We start from the raw sequence: 18,783 nt of genomic DNA on the forward strand, positions 1-18,783 counted from the left end.
TTTAAAGATTGGTTTTAGAGTAGCTGTGAAATAAACTTTGTTCATGTTGACATGCATTGGCTTATTTTTCTACAGGGGGTGATAGGTGTGCAGCTGGTGGTTACCATGGTGATGACTAGCATCATACAGAAGATCATACCTCACTACTCTCTTGCCCGGTGGCTTCTTTGCAGTGGCAGGTAAGATAAGAGACCAGAACTGAACATCTGATAAAGCAGGTTCTTGTCCACTGAAAGCTGATGCTGTAACAAATTTGTTGTGTCCGTAAGATGTCATGGGACCTTTTGCTGGCTTATCCTGTTGTGTACCAAGTTTATCTGGAAACTGATTATAATAATGCATGGGTCTGGAAATGTTGGTTCTAAAAATAATCACATTAAATCTTTTCCAGTCTCATCTAGAAATTTGCATTATGCTGTAGCTTAAGGTCTAATTGAGAAATAGGTGATATATGCTTTTTATGCTATTACATATCCTGTTCACAGACCTCTCTCTTGATAAGTGCCATGCCCTTTTTACAAAAGCAGACACTTCTATCCCATATGACTTAATAATATGGCCATACATTTTCTGCATAATTGTCTCAATAATTAAAAAAATGTACCTTCTGTAAGATGAAAATCAGAATTGAAATGTAAGAAAAGAGGATAGTTAATTCAAACACAATAGTTATTAGTGACAAATTACTTAATCACTTTAAAATAACATTCACAATCATTAAGCTCTCTGTGCTAAAAACAATTAAGGAAAAAGCACATTTGGGCTATCCCTAAGCTCCCTAAATCCTTTAGAATTACTTATGAATTCCCATTGGAAATATTCTACTTTTTGTGGTAATCTTGCTAACAAACCAGAAAAATGGATGGGCTTCAGAAGATTCTTTAGTTAGATATTATTTGCTTTTTATAAGTGTACTCAAATTCCAGATGAAATTACTCTAAAAAATATAAAATAAGAAATAAGCTCAATTTCCTCATTAAATAATTAAGCACCAAGGACTCCACAGTTCCATACCTAGTTATAACAGTCACTGCACAATGTATGAAGCCAGGTGTTCTTTTGGTTGTATTTACTAATAACTGATTATTTGTCTATTCAACCTAAATCTTCTCTGTCTTCATCAAGAGCTTAATTGATGGATGATTCTGAGACATGTGGAAGGACTGTACAAGCCAGATGGCTGCATGAGAAATGAAACGGAGTCTAGCACTTATCCTTGGCAGCTGCTTGCCAGTGTAGAAATTTGCTCAAATACCTCACTAGAGAGGACAGGTGGAAGGACGAAGTAAGCAGAGATGGTAGAGTAGCTTTGGCCTTGCTAAGTGTTAAAACAGTAGCGTCCTTGTTGGTCCTCTGGAGACTCCTGTGGGAATAGAACAGCTGCTCATGGACTATTGAGTTTTGTCATAATTTATCTACAGAATTAGAAGTTTTGTGTTTAATCGTCTGGTGGCATCTTTCACTAAAAAGTCAAACTTGAATCTTATCAATCATCTCTTCAAACATACTTTTGTGTGTTTGTGTGTGTATAATTCTATATTTAGTATATGAGGCTTTAGTTAAAAAGCAGTTTAAAAAGAAATGTAGAAAAAAGTATATGGATAGTCCCTGCTTAGCCACCCTAATTGGGACTGGAATTTCTGTCTCTGAGTGAAGTGGTTATTAAGCAAAACATCATGTGACCTCACTGTTTAGCAACAGCAGTTCTTGTAGTTCTGGTAGTCAATAGGTGAGGGCCTCATGCTTCCCCTGCCCTGCTAGACTCACCTCTGCTTCAAATGCCCCCATCCACCTACCTCCCCCCTCCCCAATCTCTGCCCTTTTGGCCATGCTGCTGTCCACAGCTACCTACTCCTGCTGCCCCCTGCTGACCGCTGTCTTCTTCCTCCTGCTACTGACAGAAGAGCCAGCAGCTGCCTCTGGTTGGAGTGCCTGGCCAGCAGTGGGAAGAAGAAGATGGTGAAGGTCAGCTGGGGGTGGCAGGGGTAGGCAGTGGTGGAGAGCAGCATGGCCGAAAGGGCAGAGGTGGGGAGAGTTGAAGTGCATGTGGGCAGGCTGCCAAGCACCCAAATTTTGATCATGTGACTGTGGGGACGCTGCAACAGCTGTAACTCCAAGGACTGGCCATGAGTACCATTCATTCAGGGCCATCATAACTTCAGTCACTGAATGAATGGTTGTTAAGTAAGGACTACCTGTAAGACAAGATCTGCTAAGGGTTTGGTGTGTCTGCGCATTTTCTCTCCTTCTGTTTCTGTCTCTGCTGAGGTTGGGGGGTATCTGCACACACTTGTGTGATAGAGAGTGTACTTCATTTTGTAGCTTTTGAACAGCTTACAATAAACCAACACAATAGAATTAAAGCATCAGCAATCCATTATAATGAGTAATATAACCAGTCAGGTGTCCCACCATTTGAGGGTATCATGAACTTCAGTTGAAGTTCATTTGAGTTACAAGTGCTCATGATATTATATCTAGTAGACATCATCAACATTTTTATTAACATCTTGATTTTTTGTTTTCTAGTTTGCGGTGGTACCTACATCCCACAGAAGAAGAATTACGTATTCTTGCAGGAAAACAACAAAAGGGAAAAAGCAAGAAAGATAGGTACGAAAGCGGTTTGGGTAACTCATTATTTTTCAGCCTTCATTACCCAGCTGTAAATTGGGGGTGGTTATTTGATATTCGTTAGTGGTTTTGAAAATGAGTTTTAAAAAATGATTTTGCACAAGGATTGTTTGTATAAGTGTGCAAATCTGCTCCCTAATACAGTACATTGATACAGTATTAAAAACCAAGGAGTCTCAAAAAGCTTATGAGAACTTTGGGGATAAAAGAAAATAAAAATAAGGCATAGAAAAAGGAGACTAGAGGTCATCTCTAATATACTTGCCTTTACTTGTCATTATTTAGTTACACATTTTGTTGGTTTAATAGGATAAGAAAAAAGAAACACAATACAATTAGAACTGATTTACCTTGCTTACTTGCTTGTTTACTTTAAGTATGCATATGTCATCGTTTATATGGAAGCATTTAAAATTAAAAAGGTATAACAAAAAGTGTAGGACTAGAATAAAGTCAGAAATTACAACTTTGGTCAATTAAAAAGCTGTTCTCCTGATGTCAGAGCCAAATCAGGGTGCTATCCAGAGTGCAAGATCTGATGTCAGCACCTCCTTTATTCTACTGCCTCTTAGAAGAGCTTCTGTGAAGATCATTTATTCTAGAACATCAATGTGGAAGAATTCTATTCCTGAGATACTGATCCCACACCAGTTATAGTTTAAAGGTTAAAATAAGCACTGCATTGGTTGCTAGTTTGCTTCCAGGTCCAATTCAAGGTGGTGGTTTTGACCTTCAAAGCCCTTCATGGCATGGGGCCAGGTTATCTGAGGGACCAACTCTCCTTGACTATATCTGCCCATCCCACCAGATCTGGCAGAGAAGGCATGATGTGGGTCAGGGAACTACACTTGGTGAGTCCCAGGAGGCGGGCCTTCTCTGCCATGGTGCCCGTCTTATGGATTCTTCTCTCCCCAGAAGTGAGGTTAGCTCCATCCCTCGTAACATTCCACAGGTCCCTCAAAACCTGGCTTTGCCTTCAGGCCTGGTTGTCCCAGGGGACTGGCGGGATCTTGCAGTGGCTCCCTTACTGCGACTAACATCCTCTCTTGTTCTTGTGTTTTTTATAATTTTTATAATGAATGTTTTTATACATTTGTTGGTTTTTAAAATTAAGTGTTGTACGCTGCTCACTTTTCTGTGAGATGGGTGGCTATACAGATTTGATAAATAAATATAGAAATGATGCAGGAAGACTGACAATATTTACTTCATATGCCAACTTACTAAATGGACTTTCCAAATTCCCTTCAAGTACAGCCCAGTATGATAGAAGAATGTAGCTTTATTAGATAATCTACGGACTTCCTTCTACTAGCTGGTGGGATTCTATTAGGTCCATCCTCTTGTAAAACTACTGTACTGTCAGCAAAGCTGAGAAAAGTCTTTTTAAATTAATTAATTATATATTTCATTTAAAATGTTTGTACAACAGTAAAATGCCATCAAGTCAAACCTGACTTTTAGATAATTACATGGATGTGATCATGCTGTATTCTTGGCAGTTGTAGTTCAGTGGCTTGCCTGTATTGTTTTCTGTGAAGTTTTTTCAGCTTGGCTTTCAAGCCTAAATGCTATTCTTCAGAATGCATACAACAATTTTAATGTTAAACTAAAAATAGGGGTTAAAATGACACAGCATATGAATAGTAAATTAAGCAAACTGCTCCATTGTAGCATAACAGTTAAAATATAATCATATTAATTTATTGAAGGACCTGGAAAAAACATTGTCTGATACCAAAAAATAATACAGTAAGCGTCAGGCATGTCCCACCGGTCAAGGCTTTCCAAAGATGGAGGGCTGCTGCTAAGAATAGTTTAACTCCCAAACAGCCAGTTCTTGCACCTTATTCTTTCATGTACCCTCAAAATCTATGCCATATAATCTACCTATCTGAGCAAATTTCTACTTGTACGACAGTGTATTCCATCTGAAAGGTTTATACAAATTGTGCATCAACTTTGTTTCTCCATTAAATTATAAGGGCTAGAAATTAGGTTTTCCAAAGGAAAGCTCACGTGCCAAATGATCCTGAGGATTTAGGCGATACTTGAGGACCTTGTTTCATGTGTTTTGGCACAGTTATAATTGTATAGAAAGCTAATTAAGGGAACTGAAAAAGAAAGGTAGAGGAGGACACCTGGAGGTGTCCTCCTCTACCTTTCTTTTTCAGTTCTCTTGCATGCTTGGTTTGCAAAGTGGTCTCAGCTATCCTCTGGAAGAATTCATCCGTTACAGAAAAAACATTGATAACAGAGCTTGTGTACTTAAGGTATGGCTCATAGTGTATCTTTAAGAGCTTTTGTGATCTTGGTTCCTAGAATTTTATAATAACTTAAATTTCTAAATTCTTCTTGCCTAGTTTCATTTCTTGCCAGTCAGCAAAAGGGTTGCCAGGATTTTTAAAGTAGGTTTGTACATGTACTTATGAAAAGTTCTAGCATAAAAATAGGATGATGTTATCATGCTCACTAGTCTAAGTCAGTTAAATGCATGTATGTCTGTTCATTTGTACATGTGTGCACATACACACAATTAGATAATGCAGAATAACTGTATCTATGTTTTGAACCTTTAGGTTCACAGATCAGTTTTCTTTGCAGCAAATAAATTCTATGGCATTTCTATTGAATAATTTTATAATATTGAAAGTGTAGCTTTATTAAAAGCTGTTAAGTACTCTGAATTGCTTGTCATCTTCCTTTTTTCTTCTTTTCATTGATTCTTTTCAGGGGTGATTAAGAAGAAAAAGGAGCAAAGAAATATTCTTTTGCACCATTATACCCTAATTCCCCAACTCCACAAATTTTTCTTACTCTCTTTTATTGCTGTGTAATTGGAAACAAGCACAGGAACTTAAGCTCCCAATGATGTATGTTTGTGCCCTGTGGTTGCTTTATGGAAGAGAATGTTCTTAAGTCAGATGGATAGATTTGAGTTAGATCATATGCTCTGATCCTTGTTCTTTCTTAAACTACCTATTTGTTGCTTCATGGGGTTGTTAGATAAAGATTTGAGTTTGATTATGTGCATCAAATGTTGCAGTATTTAAACTCAGTTTCTTCCTCTCACAGTTATATCAGTGAAGAAGACAGAGTTCAAACTCTTCATCCTGAAAATAAAAAATTTAACAGGTGCCATTCCAGTTTCTTGAGTGGTTGAGTGGTTAATCAACCTTGTCTCAGAGCTACTACCATTAGCAGAAGCTAAGCTGGAAGTGGCTTGCCCCTCATCCCCATTGTTTTTCTTTGTGAATGGGGGTGTTTGTGTCTCATATAACATTAGCTTTTTAAGCAGCAATTTTACAGCCTCAGTAAGAGATGATGCAATATTGACAGTTTTTAATATATATTTATCTCAACAGGAAGTACAATGGTCACATTGAAAACAAACCATTAACCATTCCTAAAGACATTAATCTTCATCTGGAAACAAAATCTATCACAGAAATAGATGCATTGGGTAAGGGATTATAATAAATTGAATCATGATAAAATTTTGCGTTCTTGGATCATGATAAAAATTGTTGGTTTTAGAAAATGTTTTTGTTCCCATGTTTTAAAAAAGGGACAGATATTTGAGAATCTTTATACATAGGGTCGCCATGAGTCATAAATGACTTGATGGCAACTAACAACAACATACTAGTATTTTAGGCAGTCATAAAATAATTGAGAAATCCCATTAATATGCTTAATTCATTCCCATGTGTTTAAGTTTTATTACAAGCTGTCCTTGACTCAGCTTCTTTGAACTTTATACATAGAAGGAATGTTTCAAATGTAGATACCAAGTTTTCTCTTTGAATTTCAAATATTTATTTATTTAATTTACAATAAAACTTGCTCAATACTAGCAGATTCTGGGAGGAATAGAACAATGTCCAAAAGGAATCATACTGATTCAATATTGTAACAGCCAGATTTAATAGATTGTGTGGAAAGTAAACAGTATAATGTAAATATTCATTTTGCATAGTTTATAACTATTAAGGGTGTGTGAGGTCACTGTGATTTGTCTGAGTGAACCATTTTGCACTATGGAAGCAACGTTGTTCATCCCATAGAGATGTGAAGGTGGTAACATTTCTCTCATTAGGGGCTTTGAGTTGCCACAAAGTATCATCCAGCATGTACATTAACTGGATAAGGTTACTCTGCAGAAGCCTCTTTTCACTGTTGGATCCCAGAAGAGGTCTCAGAAGGGAGGAGGAACAATATGGAAGTTTAGAGCCGGTTTTCTCAACCTCAGCAAGTTTAAGATGCATTCTGGATGATACTTTGTGGCACCTCTAAGCCCCTAATGAGAGAAGTGTTACCACCTTCACATCTCTATGGGATGAACAACTTCAATTCCCAGAATTCCCCAGCCACAAGACCATACATGCTAAAGTTGCTGAGGTTGAAAAACACTGGTGTAGAGGGATGGAGATTTGTGTCGTTTTGTATTAGAGGACGATGTTACATAATCATTTGTCATAGTGAATCACCTCCATCAAGCTTTGCAGTGGCCTAATGAACATTAGTAAATGTTGGTTTTTGAGTGCATACAAAAATAACTTGATAGAATGTGATATTTATACTATATTTTGGTTAAATTTAGCCTCCCTTTTCAACATTTATATAAGTAACATTTGAGCCTATATTTAAAACTTTTAATACATTTTCTGAGATCAAATTATCTGATTGTTCTAGTTGTAATATTTTTGAGACATCTGAAAATTCACAAGAGCATAAGATTTTATTTGGATTCGCATTTGGTGATTGAGAAAAAAGCAAGTAGCTAAGGCCATTTACTATGAGTATACTGTCCTGTCTTTCCATTTTCTTCATATAAAGTGCTTGAGGAAAATGTACAGGTAGTTCTTGTTTACTGACTACAGTCATTAAGTGAAGCGGTCACTAAGTGAAAATCAACTGACTGCATCTGTGCATATGAATTTACTTCAGATTTCCTTTGCTTTACAGCATCAAAAGGATAGACCCAAACAGCCAGGTGAGCCCAAACAGCGGGGAAGGTTTCTGGAACTCAACTCACAAGGAAGCTGGGTAAAAGGGCAAATCCTACAGCCCTTTTTTCCTACTCCCCCGCCCTTTGGAATGCTCACCCCAGCGTTGGGATAATTAGCAAGAAGAGAATTAATGTTTGTATTTACATTCATTGGAAAGGAAGGGATTACAAGAGGCACACAAGGAGAAATACACATCGAAAAGAATGCACTAGCACTGGCTGTTTGCCTAGTATGCTTGCAACTGTGAGCCACAAGCTGTTTGGAGGCAAACAAAAGCCTTTAGTGTAAAACTGATTAGGGTCTTGTCAGTGTCAGGCAGCAATACCAGTGGAGGGTTCTAATCAACTAATTAAGGTCACAGAGCTGAGCTTGTTAACTTGCAGTTAGCACTTTTTAGGGATGGGCTGTGCTGTAGAGAAAAAGTAGCTCAGGAAGAGATAGCCTGTTTAGGCAATCTCTCCACTCTGTGAGGGGTGGGGAACAGGTCAGGAATAGGACAGCATGCACTGACTGACTGTAATAGCAAACATGTGACTGAGAGAGACGCGGTGAAGGTTGTAAATGTGGGCATTGGTCACAAGTTAGTTTCATCACCATTGTAACTGTGAGTGGTTGCTGTCCGAGGCTCTTGCTAAATGAGGATTACTTGTATTCCTAATCAATTTCATCTTATGTGCCTGATTTTTACAAAATCAATTATAATTATGTCTGTTATTTATTATTTACTATGTATTGCCACCCACTCTTTCTGTGACTCTGGTGTCACATTAAAAAGAATACAACAGAAAAGATTAAAAACACACATTGCAAGAAGCTTGCATTCAGAACATTAAAAGGGGCTTACTTAACATCCTGGCCCTATGCCTGTGGGAAGGACTGTATCTTCAAGGCCTTTCTAAAGGCTGGCACAGGTGGGCCATCTGAAGTTTTGTGGGGATATTATTCCATAGGGCAAAGCATATGTTCTTGGTCCCATACAAGGTCACTACTTAATTGATTGGACCCAGAACATGTGAATCATATCGGATCTTGTTTGACAGAGATAATTGGAGGCTGGCAGTCTCATGAATATCCAGATCTGTGCCCTGAAGGCCATTTATAGGTGACCACCAGTTTTGGCATCCTGTGACAGAGTATTCAGAAATGTGATTTGAAAGTTGTTTTCGTATCCATATTTCAATTACTGACATCCACTTTTCATTTTAGCCTTGCATTATTTTCCTGAGTATCAGTGGTTGGTGGACTTCACAGTTGCAGCTACAGTAGTGTATTTGGTAACTGAAGCCTACTATACCTGGATGAAGCCTTCTCAAGAAATGAATATCAGCATAGTCTGGTGTTTGCTTGTTCTCGCTTTTGCAATGTATCCTTTTAAAGTGTTCTGGGAATTCTGTTAAACTTTCCAAAAGATGAATATTTTGTGGAATTCACAGCAGTGATATTTTTTAAATGGTTCATAGGAAATACTTAGTGCTTTTTCTCTAATACAGCATTCCCCAACCTGATGTTCTCCAGATGTGTTAGATTGCAACTCCCTGGAGTTTTCCTGCTGTTTAGGAACTGTAATTCAGGGTATTTGGAAGATACCAATTGAAGAATGCTGCACTAAAACAGGCATATATTGACTTAAAAAAAAATACAGCTACCATCTGTAAGACTTCCTAGGTGTAACAGATTGTCCTTGTAGGCTTCAGCAGCAAAGAAGGAATAGCAGTGAAGAGAAGTCTAAAGAGCACTAATATTGTCTTACATGTGTTGCTAATGCTTTTCAGAAGCATAGAAAATGATTCATTATTTATCAAATAATGAGAGAATTGGCTATTCTCTACTCCAAAATCATATCCTAGATAACTTTGCTTTTAAAGGGGGTTGCTTAATGACTTTCCGAAGCAGTAATCATCATCAGACATGTTTTAGTTCATACTGACAAGATTTGTGTTAAGTCTGAGAAAACAGTTTCTACAAATTTGGTTTAGTTCATCAGAATGAAATTAGAACAGTTCAGACACTAATATTTTATTATCCCTGACATAAGTTAAATAAAACATTTTATAGTCATATAGTTCAAGATTACCTAAAGTTCCTTCAAGGTGCTTATGCTTGATTTTAATATGCTTATGTTAAAACAAGAATTGTGCAAAGTGTAATTACATAAAGTTTTTTTTAATCATACTCAATTTTACAGTATGGTTTTTCCATGGTCTCCACTTTGCTAGTAAAACCTGTGGATAAGCAAAGGCTAACACATGCTGATATCTTCTTACAAAGAAAGAAAACAAGATACACACACACACAGAGGTTGTATTGTACAATACCTATCTGTCCACAAATGCTTCTTTTAGAATATGCTATTTGTAAGTATGACTTTTGATTTTTGCTGAGCTATATAGACAACTTCAGACAGAGATACTACTTTTATTACAGTATAGTAACAAAAGTAAAGTGGCTTATTGCTATCTATTCATTTTATTGATATTTTAGACTATTCTGTTTATTTGCTTTGGGTGTGAATTAAAACATGCCCCCCCAATTGAGTCAAGTCAAGTCAAGTCATAACACTGAAGTACATTTAGAATTTACTTTTGGTCTCTCATCAAGTTCTAATCAGTTCTAATCAAGAGTTAATGGGGTACTTGTATTTTATTGAAATCAAGATATATCTACAGTGTTCCAATACATATTTAGGGAATTATTTTATCCAAGAATGAAATAAGGTTAGCTGTAGAAAGCTTATTCTTGACAAATCCATGTTGACTCTTGGAAATCACTGCATTTCTTTAAAGCACTGGCAGATCAATTGCTTTATAAACTGCTCAGAATCTTTCCAGGTACCAATGTTAGCATTTTACTGTCTTCATTGAATAACTGGATAGTGATTTATTTTGAATGTATCTGAAGAAGCCTTTTGTTGTTAGCATTCTTTGCTCACTTAAGATCATTCTGTGTATTAGCCTTTATGGCACTATCTCTACTATTTCAGATCACATGTCTGCAGTCTTCCTTGGTGACTCCCCCCCCCCATTTCTTGTTTGTGTTCTTTTTTATCTTCAGATCTTCAATAACCTTCTTGTACAGCCAAATTAGATTCTTATCTGTATTCCATTTTTTCCGCTTAAAGGAGTTTTTCCAACTGTATAGCGACTATTTCCTTTTATAAACATTTCTACATATCTTGAGCTATTTTCCCACCAGTTTCTCCTGCCATGAAATTCTATTTCTCATTCCTCCAAGAATATTGAATCTGTTTTCCAGATGCCTAAAATATACCTTTGAATAATCTCAGCTTTATTTTTTAAAATCAATAACTATATGGTCATGCTCTGTCAATGTCACTGCTACTTCTACTTCCTCAACTAAATAATCTCATTGGTACATATAAAGTCAAGGATACAGGAGTTGATCCTTTTGCACTGTTGCTCATTTTCTGAACAAGAAAGGTGTCAGCAAGACAAGACAGGAATTCCCTGGAAAGTACCATGCTTGCCAGAGTTTGTCTCCCAACAGATGTTGCCAGTCACTACTATTTGTTGTCTTTTTGAAAAGAGACATTAGCAGTGTGCAAAATGTTTTGTTTCAAAACATTTTGAGTGTGAAATTTACTGTTTTGAATTCCAGAAGTGGTTTGAGTTGCAGAGTGTTTCAAGTCCTGTTTTCAGCTTAGAATTCTTTCCAGAATGCTTGAAGTGGCACACTTACCTTCAAGGGGGACATTTTGCAAAATTTCATGCGAGATTGTTTCAGTATGGAATATTTTTCACATCCCTAGCAAACATCAACAGCAGTTCCTCTATTTATTTTAACCCAAATGTTCTCTACAGCATTGCCAAATCCATTCATTTGGATTTCTCAATCGCAGCCAATTCTTTTAATATAAAGGGCTGTTTGACTGCTATATTCCAGGCATGGGAGTGATTCCACTTAGTCTCTTGCCAGACTTTTCTCCTTGCCATCTAGACAGGAGATGATTACTTAAGGAATGAGACTCCAAGAGTTTTGATTTATAGTACTTATTATAAGGAAGGTAAAAGCTACAACACAAGAATTCTAGTAAGTATTTTACTTTCAGATGTGACACCTATATACAGGTAGTTTTCTATTTTCTCCTGCTTTTTATGAAGAAGGGGCAGTTTGCATATGTTCACTGTTTTGATAATTTTGCACCCTTTTTAATTAGTTTAAAAGTAACTCTCACATCTCTATTATTCCTATTAAATCATACTTGCTTTTATATACCAAGAGTTTGAGGTAATTTTATTTACTTCCCATATTCTGAGTATTAGAACACAGATAGTGAAAACTGTGAGCCAATGTTCTTTTTGTTATTCATTGCAAGGTTTAGTAGGTCCCATTACAGCCTTTTCCCTTGTATAGTCTTCATATTCAGGGTTTTCACCTGAACCTCTCACAGTATTTAGTTTAAAGCTTTCCTGATTAATCTAGCCACACTCATCTTGTACCAGTAGTCCATTAGATAGCTCAGCTTCGTGGTATGGATGAAATGGGAAAATATATTGTTTCAAATCTAGAATTTACCAACTTTTTTTTCCAGATCAGCTATAGTTCAGAATTACCCAGGTTGGTTAACTACAACAAACAACCCGTTCCCCCTCCCCTTAGCTCCCATCATGGCATATCCCACGGGACTATTCACCCACAATCTGTCCAGTGTATTTTGTCCATAGCTGCCGCTGCCAATGTCTCAGTGTGGCTTACTCTATTGCCCTGCCTATCTCTGATCTTCCCAGTGCCTTCCTTTCAGCCATTGATACTGCAGGGGGCTGATATTCCAGAGTAATATATCCCACTGGTCCACTGTCCCAGTTTTCCCAGTGCTTTTTCCCTCTGCTCATCCACCATTGCTATCTACTAGCCCTTTTGCCCTTCTCCCTATCATCCCAGTACCTTTCTTCCCCTCGGCTGTCACTGTCCTTGACTTTTTCCCCATTCCCCCTAGACTACTTCTACCCAGATCAGAATTGTCCTCTTTCATTCCATATGTGTGTCAGTTCAGGCATAGGTCACCTCAAATCAGCTGTCCCATGCATAGAACATTTTGTCCACAGAACATTTTACACATTCCTTTTGTAAACTTAAAAAAAAATGAATTTAACAAAATGATACAACAGTAATGATGTACTCAAAAAGAAAAAAAGTATATATAGGAGTGGTAAAAATAAACTAAAACTTTAAAAAAGGAAGATGAAAAAGATCCACATAATGTTAGTATACAACTAATTCTGTTCTTCAACATTTTATTCAATCTAGACCAAGGGCTTTCAGATGTTTTCAGGCTGCAGAAATTGTTAGTTTTTAAAAAAAATAATCCCCAGAATCCCTGATCAAAACACAAAGCTTTAGTGATAGAAAATTGGCTTTGAGTGAGTGAACTTTTTGAGGGGTGGGGGGCACAGTCTCCCATGGAACAGTTTGGAAACCCTAATGTAGACCTTGAAGAAACATACTGTTCCATCTTATTTCTACATTATAAAGACATTCCAAAAATTGACAGAAACCATCTCTTCAATCTACTCTGTGGTATCTGGAATACTGTCTGATACCTGCATAAAATGATTCTTGTGGCCATTTCCCAAGCTTGAAAGTGCCAGAGTTCTTCATAAAATGTCAGATTCCATATTTTTGGGATGTAGTTCAGGATCACATTTTAACCTATAGCAACTATGCTTTTCCCCAAAATTGTGTTAACATATATAATTCTTGAGACTAAAGAGAAACCATAAAGGAACATGACCAAATCTTATGAGTCGAAGAGCCTTCAGATTTTTTACAGCGCCGATATAAATAACCTGCTGTCCCTCCTTTTAAAAACATTATTGTGGGAATTAAGTAAAAACAATACAAGATTTTTTCATGAATTAACTTCATCCCTAAGTTGTAAGAAGTATATTTAATATTTCTTAAATCTTGAGCCCATTGATTCTCTAAGATTCCAGTTCCTTATTTCAAAGATCATATACAGTATATTGCCAATATTAGCCTTCATTATATTCTTTAGTTTTGTATAAAATTGAATTGTCGATGTTACTTCAAATAAAGCATCTCTTAAATATCTAAATACTTCAGGTGCATTTGAGGCTGCTAAAGCTTTCAGATCACATTCTTCTAACAAGTCAAGTTTTAATTCCACATACAGCAAAGCAAATGATTCAGGAAAATTGCATTCAAAATATAACTTCTCAAAATCCTTCAAATACCCACTGCTGATCAATTGACTCAACACTTCTGGTAGATAGTGTATTGCATGAACATAAGTATTTCCATTCCTCATAGTAGCAAGTCTTAGAGCAAGTTTTCTCAATCTATTTTGCCTGTGGTTCCCTTCCAAGCTCGTTTTTTTCCTGTGGCCTGCCCGTCCAGGTCACATTACTGGATATGGACTATCTTGTTTTCTGGCATCAACAAGACAGTATTTGCAGTATAATATGCTCTGCTTTTTTTGTGGCCCCCTTGGTATGTGCCATGTCTCCCTGTTACATGTTTTTCACCTGTGGCCCCCTTGAAATATCCTAGGGCCCCCAAGGGGCCATATGGCTGCTGGTTGAGAACCATTGTCTTAGACTACCATGACCATTTGTCTTCCTTCAGGAGACCACTACATCCCATCTACTCTTTAGGGATCTGCTACCTTTATACTTTTCTGCAGCATCACTTTTTCTTCCTTTGAATGTTCATAACCCATTTCTTCAAGGGTTTGGGGGGGAGTTCTCAATTTCTATAATCCATATCTGTTTATCACTCTTAGACACTCCTTTGCTTTGCTGGAGTATGTTCCTTATGGAAACTTGTCTCCTATGTCAGCAGATCATTCAGGTTGTCTTAAAATATGTAGCAAGTAGGAAAGAGACTTAAATTGGGCTAGATTTGATCTAGCGTGTGTTTTTATGGTTGATAAATTCAGGAGGGATCACCAGGGTTATTTCTGATTGCTTACTCAATCCTGACTGTATATAAAACAAAGTAAATGCCCCAGTCTGAAGCTGTTCCTAGACTGAAGAAACCCCAATCCACAAAGTGTATAGATAGATACTTTTATGTATCCGAATTCAGTCTTGGTGCATTACAGTAAAAAAATGTGTTACCACTTTTGATGTAGTCATAAAGATTTTTTTGGAACTTGTTGAACAATTACTTTATATTTTAAAGACTGTGATTTCATAACAATACCCACATAACAGTAATTTCTAAATTTCTTATTTGTTTAAAAAGGACAAAGATTTCTTCATAGTATAATTTAAAACATTTAAAAATATTCTAGAAAGGATGCTAATATGATTAATAAAAGTAAAAAAGACTGTTATGTCTCATTTTTATATTCAGCCCTCTGATATCAGTCCTCTGATATTATTAAATACTATAGCTTCTAACATGAAATCTTGATATTCTTAATTAACTGATAGAGTTATTTTAATTTTCTTAATTTTCTTTTTCCTTTTAAAAGGTATTGGTTATTTTTAAAAATATACAATTATTCAAAAAGTTATAGTTTGCTGGGTTTCTAATGTTTGCGTTGAACCTGAAGGGCTTAATTATAATTCTTGAATGAAAGGGAAGTCAGTTATATCATCTTATAGTCCATTTTTAACAAATCATTAGAGCTAAGTTTTTTTTTCCCCAGAAGAGTTCATGTTCCACGTAATAGCTGTTTTTTGAAGAGCTGCACATCATATTATCCCGTCTCCCCACCCTCTAAGAACACAGCCTTATTTTTCTACGACATCCAGTTTTCAAAATTTGCCAAATTAAAAACAAGCCCCAGCCCTCTTTGAGTAAAATGGATTGGATATTGGGTATTAGTACTTCTTTTTTTTTTTTTAATCCTAGTATACATGCCAAGACAATGTATTGGTTTTTTAAATGTTGTGATGCTCTATCAAAACTCATTTGTGCACCGTCCAGAATATTTTAGATCATTTTGGTGAAATTCAGCAATGGGATTTTGCATTGCATTTTTGCAAAAAACATGTGAAATAGGCATTAAGCTTTTATGAGCCTGAACACACTTACCTTATATCTTAAAAACTACTACTTCCCCCTTATAGGGTCAAAATTAATTTAGTTAAGGTTTTTTAGGCATATGACAATGCCTGTAATTTTCCCTACAGGCTAATCTCTGGAATGTTGGCACTTGATTTCAAAGATCTTTGTTTAGAATTGTATGAAAGGGTTGTTTTTTTTCCTTGACTCTTCTTATGTAGCAAAATATTGTTCTCATTAACTACACACTACTTTAAAGTTGAAGAGGGAGGTGAAAGATCAGTCTGTGTAACTTTTGGTTTCTTTTTCTTTGTCAAAGCAATGATAATTCTAGTTGTAACAGAAAACTACTTGGAATTTGGACTTGAATCAGGTAATATTTTGATATTTTAATATGGACAAATTCTTAACAATTTTAACAGTAAATGTTTTATAGGTAATATTTTAAAAATATTTACCAACATTTTGTCTCTTTTCAAATCTTCTATTTCATAACCTTTTTCCCATTTCTATAACAGACATAAAATATTTTTCTACAAATTATAAATATTCTTAGGTTAGAGTTAGAACTATTAGGTTCAGTTAGACTATGTTATTTTCTAATAATAATGGATTGCACCTTCGAACAGCTAATATTGTTAATTCATAGATTTTACAAACAGCAAAGAATTTTGTTCTAGATTATGCATAACTGCGTTGATGCTTTCTATTTAGCAATATTAAAAAATTCTAAAATGTTCTGCATTAGCAAGCTAATATTCTGTGTTTACCTTCTGCATTCTATCTACAGGTTTCTCCAATTTTTCAGAAAGTGCAGTGCAATTTTTTGAAAAACAAGGCTTGGAATCCAAGTAAGTATAAAACACAACTTTAAAGGTGACAATATATTATCATCAAAATGTTCTCCTTGTAATATTTTTCAGAATTATGAAATTCAGAATCTCATAAACGAAATCTGCAACTATATCAAAGACTTACATTCTGTTCAAGACAATAATTCTTTGTTGCTAAAATTCTGTCAAGTGCAGGAATCCTGTCCTTATTTGCTTGCATGGAGACATAAACATATGTGTCTATTTATATAAAAATTAATAATTGTACATTTTGTAATGACATGTACAATCCCAGCACACAATTTCAACCATTGGGCAAATTAGATAGAATAAATAAATAGCATAAATAAATAATAAAAGTGGATTTTCAGCTAAGTATCACAGTGTGGAATAGTCTGATCTAGGATGTCTGTCAATCAGTCCTGCCTTTTTTCACATATACTATTCTATTATCCAGCCCATTTTATTTCATTTCCCCTCAAATTCTGCCAGCATTTTGTGTCCACTGAGAATGTTCAATTATGATCTGGTTTCTGTTCCATCCTTTAGGACTCCTGTTACTTGTTTTTTTGCACATTAATGTGCTGTTTGTGTTACATAAGCACAGGTGCTTGACAAGTTTGCTTTTAGTTCATAGCAAAAATTGACACATCTGCATCCATGCTTGCTGTTCCTGCATAGCACACAATAAAAGGGACCTTTGTATTTGAATTTGTCAATAAAAGAACTCTTGGTTATTTTCATCAGAGGATCTGTAAGACCCACAATGAGGAAGGAATTGATGGGCTGCCCCTGCTCCCATCTCTTCCCATGTATATTCCTTCAGTGCAAGGTCAAAAAGTAGTTTTATTTGAGTTCCCTTGAACATAAGTAGAAGACTCTTCATGATTGCTGGCCCAATTTGTGGCCAGGAAGAACATTCTGCTCAGATTCAAATGAAATTGAGGAGGTACGAGACAGGCACATAGCTTGTAGATGGAGCCAGTGTTTATCACCTCATCTCTTTCTCCATGTTGAGTCCTCATGCATTCTGAGGACTGTATGAAAACATGGCCTTTTGCTATGCTGTTATCTGTAAGCATAAATTGATGTAATATTTTTGATTTTCAATTATACTGTAATAATAGGCCTACTTCTTAGAAGTTGGAAGTAGAATATTCCTTGGGTGGGTTTTTTTGTCTGTTTTGCTTCTCTTTCAGTCACCTATTATTGTGGATAGAAAAAAAGATAATATGTACTGTTTCAGAATGTTAGAAAAGCTAACTATCACTATTTTTTCTTTTAGGGGTCCTGTTTCCAAGCTAACCTTCAAACTTTTCCTGGCTGTCCTCTGTTCACTTATTGGAGCTTTCTTGACATTCCCTGGTTTGAGGCTGGCTCAGATGCATCTCGATGCTTTGAGTTTAACAACTGAAAAAATCACTCAGTAAGCTAAAGCATATAGATTTAAACGGTATTCTCCATTCTCAATATTATTATGTATGTAACATGGCTCTATTTTTTCTGCCAAACTTCAGAATGTGTTTTCTAAAATTCAGTAAATTTAAAGTATGATTAAAATGCAGTTTCAGATCCATGAAGGATGTTTGGAGGAAAATGCCCTAATGGTTCAAGAGAGGAGAGAAAAATAGGACTGTGTTCAGACATCTAAAATGTAGAGGGATGAACAAATGTGTTCAATCCAGATACTCATCTGTTTACCCCTTTACACTTTAGGTGTCTGAACACAGTCCTATTTTTCTCCCCTCTCTTGTTATCCATTAGTGTGTTTTCCTTTGATTAATCTAACCTTGGAAGGAATGATGTTCCAAAGGGTGGGTGCCATGGCAGAAAAGGCTCTCCTCCTGGCTCCTCCAGATGACATTCCTTAATGGACGGGACCCTTAACATGTCACTCTTGCCAGACCTGATGGGGTGGGTAGATGTAACCAGAAAGAGGTGGTCCCTCAAATAACCTGAACCCATGCCATATAGGGCTTTATAGGTCATTATCAGCACCTTGAATTGAACCTGGAAGCAAACTGGCAACCAATGCAGCTCATGGAGCAGTGGTGTAACATGCACTGAATGAGGAATGCCCATAACTGCCTGTGCTGCTGCATTTTGCACCAGTCTTCCAGATGCTCTTCAAGGGAAGCTCTATGTACACTAATCCATTGTGAAAGTTACCAGAGCATGAGTGACTGAGAGTAGAGCCTCCCAATCCAAGAACAGGGGCAACTGGCGCAGAACCCAAAGTTGTGCAAAGGCCCTCCTAGCCGTGACTGCCACCTGCTCTTTGAGTCCAGAAGGACTCCCAGTTTGTGCACCAG

At 36.5% G+C, this 18,783-nt stretch overlaps 1 protein-coding gene across 1 annotated transcript in view; it reads left to right on the forward strand.

Moving 5' to 3' along the window:
• The window catches only part of TMEM161B (transmembrane protein 161B), a 47,436-nt gene that overhangs the window by 20,059 nt on the left and 8,594 nt on the right, over positions 1-18,783 (forward strand). Inside the window, exons 2-8 of the mRNA XM_063295446.1 lie at positions 76-179; positions 2,530-2,613; positions 6,000-6,097; positions 8,853-9,009; positions 15,860-16,011; positions 16,429-16,489; positions 17,757-17,897. Of these exons, the coding sequence (XP_063151516.1) occupies positions 76-179; positions 2,530-2,613; positions 6,000-6,097; positions 8,853-9,009; positions 15,860-16,011; positions 16,429-16,489; positions 17,757-17,897 (797 nt within the window). The remainder of the gene's footprint in view (positions 1-75; positions 180-2,529; positions 2,614-5,999; positions 6,098-8,852; positions 9,010-15,859; positions 16,012-16,428; positions 16,490-17,756; positions 17,898-18,783) is intronic.

The sequence above is a fragment of the Candoia aspera genome, chromosome 2 (genome assembly GCF_035149785.1).
Source record: "Candoia aspera isolate rCanAsp1 chromosome 2, rCanAsp1.hap2, whole genome shotgun sequence".
Classification (NCBI taxonomy): domain Eukaryota; kingdom Metazoa; phylum Chordata; class Lepidosauria; order Squamata; family Boidae; genus Candoia; species Candoia aspera.